The sequence below is a fragment of the Habropoda laboriosa genome, unplaced genomic scaffold, assembly GCF_001263275.1.
Source record: "Habropoda laboriosa isolate 0110345459 unplaced genomic scaffold, ASM126327v1 scaffold61, whole genome shotgun sequence".
NCBI lineage: Eukaryota > Metazoa > Arthropoda > Insecta > Hymenoptera > Apidae > Habropoda > Habropoda laboriosa.
The window spans coordinates 1,464,504-1,471,216 of record NW_017100203.1 but is presented as its reverse complement, the minus strand read 5'-3'; the positions used below and the strand labels follow the sequence as shown (position 1 = coordinate 1,471,216).

Here is a 6,713-nt window from a genome sequence, read left to right as displayed (position 1 = left end):
ATGGTAAGAAATTAATATAATTATATATTATATACAAATAATAATATCCTAACACTTTAGGAAAGGGTTAACTTTGGAGGAGGGTGGGGGGACCGTCCCGTGCGCAGAGTCCACGTCATCCGAAGGCCCACAATCTGTAAATTGTTTTCATTTTTTTCTTGTATCCTAATCCTGCCTGCGCTTTCATTATAACTATTATTCTACAAATTACATTGCTATATACTCTACCATTTCGGATGTACCCTAAATTTTATATAATATATACTCAGTTAGTGTATTGTATTTGTCTTCTATTTACAAAATATGTAGAATAGACATTGTTCCTATCCTAACTACAATATGCGTGCCGTGGCGCGAGACTTTTAAACCTTTCAAGGTGCGCTTTTTTAATAAACATATCACTAATTACATAATCTATTTTACAGCCAAATTCAACAATCCCCGCTGAAATTCAACGCGTTTTCACGAAAGATATCATGAAAAATTTTTTTTTACAACGTAAAAGTAATTTGATCGATAAAATGCGTTAAAATAAGCGAAATACATTATATATAATTTGCATAATGAACAACGAGTTCCGTTAAAAGCGTAGTAACAAAATTCGAATCACAATAACATATTCAATAAATTTAAACGTTAAATCTTCTCGGCACTTCTTTTTCTACCTCGGTGCTCGATGGTAATATTAAATTTCACTTGTCTGCAAATATATTTCTTATTGGATCACACGCATTTGATTACGATAAGCTAAAGATAAAATTTTCCCTAAAAATAAGTAAAAAAAAAAAAAAAAAAAAAAAAGAGAAGAAAAAAGCAGATCAATTTTAAAATATTCATAAAACGTAAATTTAAACGCGTTGAATTTGAGTAGAGCTCTAAAAACAGTAGATAAGTACTTTCGAGAATATTGGAAACATATTACATATTATCTATATCAAGTGGTGTCTAACAATTAATTCTTTACTATTAAGGGACTTATTACGCATGCATTCCCTTGTTTGTCGCCGCACAATGGCACGATTTTTACCTCCACTGTTATAATCTATAAATCACCAAAAGAATGCTTTCGCCTTAAAATTTTCAGACATAGCATTATAGATACTTTAGACTCTCCAGATATCTCCCACTCCAAGTCATGCCATAGTATTTACAAGTAAAATAAACATCTGCAGACTGCATTACATAAATTTTGTGCAATGTTTATCGCAGTTCTCATTCTATAGTTTTCTTTTTCATCTATATCATATATAAAGTATAACTAAAGTATATAAACTCTGATTTCATTTTATAATGCTTCATTAATTCTAATACTCTCTGATTACGATTTTCTCTTCCTCTTTCTCTCAAAGACACCCATACACATCCTACACACACACGAAACTTCATTTTTTATATCACACGCACTCTCTCTTTCTTTCTACTTGGATCTCATAGTATTTTTAACAATGTTTAACAATGGCTTAGGCCTTCCATAATCTTTCCAAGGTGTTTCGATGTACAAATATCGGTTGCGCGTATTTGGAATTGTACAACTACGAATTGTGATTTTATAAAGTAGTAAAATAATTTCTTCATCTTTACCATTATCATTCCATAAATCATCTTTGGATTTAGAATACAGAAGAGTATTGTCTTTTCTTCTGAGAGAAGAAAGCTCTTTTTTTCTCGAATTAAATATTTCAAAACAATTACTTTATGCGATTATATTATTTTCTTTCATTTCGTTATTAAACAATATTATATGTTTAAGCCTGTAAGTTGAGCTTCTAATTTACTAATGAGCGTTATCATTGCTAATATATAGCAAATTTTTTATCACGCGAATATTTCACAATTTTACATATCATTATCCCAATAGAACACAGATACTCGAACACATATTTAAGTTAACATTAGTAATCTTGAGAAACACTCCATACGATACTTCTTCAGTTTTATATACAATATGAAGAATTTACTGATATGTGTACATCAACTCACCTTGATATGCCTGTCTAAGTTACCTGCACCAGGTTACATCAAAATCCGAATTGCACTAAAACCTTGCAGCACTTTACAACTCGCAAAAACTTGTACACCAACAATTTTCCGAATAAAAACTTTTCTTTTCTCAATGAATAATGATGTACTCATGCTGTGGAGTAAGGGGATGCATAGTATCACAGTTGGCACGTGGGCGCTAGCTACCACTACTGCTTACAGGCAGTGAATGTGGAGCTCCCATCGACGTAGGAGGAGCAGTCAATGGTCCTATGAAAATATTCTTTGTCAAATACCTGCAGAATAGTTAATATTTATAAATACAAAAAAATATTTAATAATTACCAGTCACGTTTGGTGAAGGTTCAGAAACAGGTAGTGGACTAACCAGACTGTTAGCACTCATAGGTGTTGAGTTAGCTTTTAATTTTTGTCTGACTTCTCTAATCTTTAATTGCAAACTTGTCTTATTAGGAAATATATCTGAGTGTTTTGCTTGAAAAGTTGTAGTAGCTTGCGTTGAAGGAAAATAACCATGTTCTTGAAACAATTGCATCACAAGATGTCGACGTTGCTCTAATACTTTCCTATGGCCTCGCTCATTTTCACTTCTACCGATTCCTACTGAGTTTCCAGCACCTCCTCCAGGGGTTTTTGGCGTCCTGGGAGAACTAGCATCAACATCTCCTACTAGGTCGGTGTTAGCTCTATACGCATCAACGTTAAAATCTGGACCAAAGAATGTATTTCCCGTCAACTTGACACTGGAAGTTGATTTTGGAGTAGCAGATATTGACGTATCTGATTCGATGTCATCCTCATTCACTGTTTAAACAAGTAGTTTTGTTAAAATAAAAATAACAGTAAAAGACAAATGCATTTTTGTAATTATTAAAATAATTACTTGTGGGCCTATGAGGTCCTTGCGCAGTTTTTTTCCGGTAACTTTGCATTTGCATTGACGATTGTAAATTTGATGGATGTAAGCCAGACGTTACTACTGAACCATGACCAGATGAACCCGCTGTATTGATACTGATTGCACTTGGACTTTGTATATCTTCCGGTTTAAACTCTGGTAAGGACGAGAATTTTTCTTGGAAGTTCACTTGCTCGAGAACTCTGCAATTATATAGATTTGATATATTATATTATTTAAATAGTGCAAATTTTTTAAAATCTTTATTTAAAATGTGTAACTTTAAATAATTGAAGTTGTTAAAAAGTTATGATAATTCTTTAGTACCTGTCCATTCCATCTTCGACGTTTTTCTTGAAGAAAGAACCTTTCTTAGTGGATGGTGACGGGGAAGCATGAGATTCTGAGAAATTTTGTTGTTGCTGCATTTGTTCTGTAGCTTGAGATGTGTTTATTTGTGGACGATTGTCACAATGTTGAGACGTCAGAGGCCCATGGTCTCCTGCATTTGATGTGGGAGGCATTGCTTGAAAAAGGAAAGAGAAACAAAATATACAAAAAGTTCTTCAATGATTGAACTTAATTTGACTACAAGAAATAATTATATTTAATATTAAAATCAAACCATTATTGAGGTATCATAAATATAAAATTATACCCATTGATTGTCTCCTTTGTAATGGTGCTCGACCAAGTTGTGCCGGAGTTGGAGCAAGCATAAAAGGACCCTTACTTGGACCTATATCATTAGGTTGGCCTTCATCCATAGAATATGATTTATTCGTAGAAATTTCATTACTACCATGATTACTAAGAGGTGTGTGAGGAGTATGTGGTGTAGACGGTTGTTTATGCTTATCATTTGTAGCAGGTAAAAGAATATTGACTGTGTCTTTTCTTTCTTGATCAGATTTTACTTTACTCACTGAAAAAGAATAAAAGCGGTTTGTACTTTTTGTTTAAAACATTCACATTAGATAGTCGCTTTAGCATCATTTCAAAAGCTATATTAAAAATTGTAAGAAAATTAATTATACTATTATACATCTAAATTATCTGTGTTGTTTATGTAAAAAGTTACCTAGAACTTACCATAAAATTGAGCATGATTATTTCCTACTTGATTTTCATTCTGTTCGGGTTCTGTGAGACGTGCTATTGGATGACCAATTCCTCGATAAGTTGACGTAGTGGAAGTTGTCGAAACCGAGTAAGGTTTGCTGACTATGACACTTTGGGTTTCCATCTTATTACCAGAACCTAAACCTTGCGAAGATATGTTGCGGTTGCCAGCATCTACAATTAACAATATGTATTTAAATCATATGCATACAGCTTTAAATATTAAATTGATTTTTAAACAATTATTGTATTCTACACAAACTTACCAGATATAGGTATCTGGAATCCACAGTACATCCGGGAATGTGGCGGTGTTGGACCAAGATACTGCGATCCCTGCTGCGGTTTGGAAACAGCCACCAAATCGTTATCGAGCAATGTTAGAGTGAACGATGGTTGATAAGGGACAGCTGAAGTAAGGGGGCGAAGAATAGTGCCTAAAGACTGCAACGGCTGCTGTTGTTTAAACAGAGCCATCATAGGTTTCGATCCAATCTGTCAGTATTGTTAAATTTTGTAATTTCATCTTTGAGTTTATTCGCATGTGTTTACATAGAACTCTGTAGAAAAGGTACAAGAGTTCGCTGCTCCCTCAATTCAGGTTGTAACATTGAAAAAAAATTAAAAAATATAAAAATAATACTGCAGCAAGGTAAGTAGGCACGTGCGAATAGCACTCGAATTACGTATAAACATAGTAACTATTCATACCTTGCTTTCAGACAGTCTTTAAAAATAATTATTTTAAAAGTAATAAAAAAATCGTTTGAGTGCAAAAAAAAGCGTAATTATATTTACATAAAAAGTACTAGTTACAATTATTACTTTTCACATTGTTATCTTATTCTCAAAGTTTGTCTCACAATCTATTCTCACTTTTTATTTTTTCTATCCCTTTTATTATAATTATCTATATAAAAGTTCATGGGATTAGTAACATTATAAATTAATATTTTCATATTTTAAGTAACATACATGTTGAAACAAGCTATCACGTTGCATATAAAAGGTATATAAGATAAATTGCTAATTATTCTTCACTCAAACGATGAAAATAGAGTTTTTAAGTATTCACACATGCCTGAATGAAAAGGAGTACTCTAAAAAGGATGTCAGGAAAATAAAATATTTTAAGCATCTTTTGAATATATCATTCATTGTTCTGTACAGATTTACCTTGTCTGGTTCATTGTAGGTATGTATGTTACTATTAAATACTTTTAATTCTCTGTACTTGTGATACTTACAGAATGTAACACCGGAGCAGCCGTAAATTTAGGCATATTCCTTCCATTTTCATGAATACTTGCTACCAGATTGCTCATGCTATACTGAGTACTATACTGTTGTTCACTTTTTACTGGTTCTGGTTTAATAACTTTTGGAGATATTGGCATAGTTATGAAGGCTCCACCGGTAGGTTGAAAACCTGATACTCCAGTTGGATTGACGGGGCTATGATAGGGATATGTGCTGGATAAAACCGATACAGTTCCTCCTTTATCCATAGAAGTGTGATGATATTTTGTCGTGGTTTCAATACCTGTTGAAGGTATTCGTGCTAGACAAACGAAGAAATTGATTTTACCATACTATACTATATTGTTATACGTTGTAATGTTTAATGGATTATCAAAGCGAACCTTTTATCGGTTTAGGCCTACAGGTTACTTCTTGTTTAACATTCATTGCTTCTCTTTTTTGACCAGTTACAGGTGAGAACCGTGATTGCGTGTAACATTTCTTTTCAGCATCTTCGTCTTGCACGTCATTATCGCTATCTGTTAATTTATCTTTGCATTTTAAATCTATTTCAGGTTGCGGATCTTCGCAGATTACCATTTGATCTTCATCTGATGCATTACCATCTTCATCCTGTTTTAAGTCAGATTCTGTGTTTTCTACTGGCAAAGGCATTTCCATTAACCGATGTGTATGCGATTGATTAATGACCTGAATGAAAAACATATTTTTAACATGGATGGAAATCAAAACATCAAAAATCATCAATAATCTAAGTAAAATTTACCTCAATCGTCGGGACTTCATTATATACTGTAGTAACGGGAACCGTAATTTCATCGGCAGCTCTTGGTGTTAATGGTACGTCATCTGCTGGTGGTCCCATGTCTGCATCTTCTCCAGTACTGTTCAATTTCCCTCGAGATTCACTACCTTTGAAACTTGTTGTTGATGATTTCCGCCTATCTTTGCTACACCATTTCCAATCCGGATGTGCTTTAAAATGTGCTTCTTTCACTTCTGACGCAAGATCATGATACTTTTGTTTTTCTTCTGGACCTAAGGCATACCACCATTCTCCTAATATTTTGGATACAGTACGGTTATCTTGATTCGGATGTCTTTGGTGCACCACTGCACGATGTCGTTTAGAGAAAATCATAAATGCGTTCATCGGTCGGCGTATTCTGTCTTTGTTCTGTGAAATGATATTAAGAAATAAGTGTCTTAGCATTAAACTCATACCATCATTGTCTCAATATAATTAATACATGATATTAGAATAAATTATAAGCATAGTACTGCTTTGAAATAAAATTGACAATATTTTTATCTCTATACTTACTTTAAGTGGACTTGGGGGCTCTTTAGAATGCAGTGCACTAAGAGACTGACTACGTCTTTTATTAGCATTAGCCTCGACTTCTGCGGGAGTTGTCGGTTCTGCTTC

General features: G+C 33.5%; 1 protein-coding gene across 1 annotated transcript in view; it reads right to left on the bottom strand.

The window, feature by feature from the left end:
* Positions 1 to 2,139: 2,139 nt before the first annotated feature.
* Positions 2,140 to 6,713, bottom strand: part of LOC108570566 (putative transcription factor capicua) — a 17,319-nt gene continuing 12,745 nt past the window's right edge. The window contains 11 exon segments of the mRNA XM_017932443.1: positions 2,140 to 2,250; positions 2,326 to 2,805; positions 2,885 to 3,102; positions 3,227 to 3,425; positions 3,558 to 3,824; positions 3,992 to 4,195; positions 4,288 to 4,516; positions 5,269 to 5,582; positions 5,665 to 5,974; positions 6,051 to 6,461; positions 6,609 to 6,713. The exon segment at positions 6,609 to 6,713 is cut by the window's right edge and continues 31 nt beyond it. Coding sequence (XP_017787932.1) covers positions 2,180 to 2,250; positions 2,326 to 2,805; positions 2,885 to 3,102; positions 3,227 to 3,425; positions 3,558 to 3,824; positions 3,992 to 4,195; positions 4,288 to 4,516; positions 5,269 to 5,582; positions 5,665 to 5,974; positions 6,051 to 6,461; positions 6,609 to 6,713 — 2,808 coding nt within the window. The 3' untranslated portion in view covers positions 2,140 to 2,179.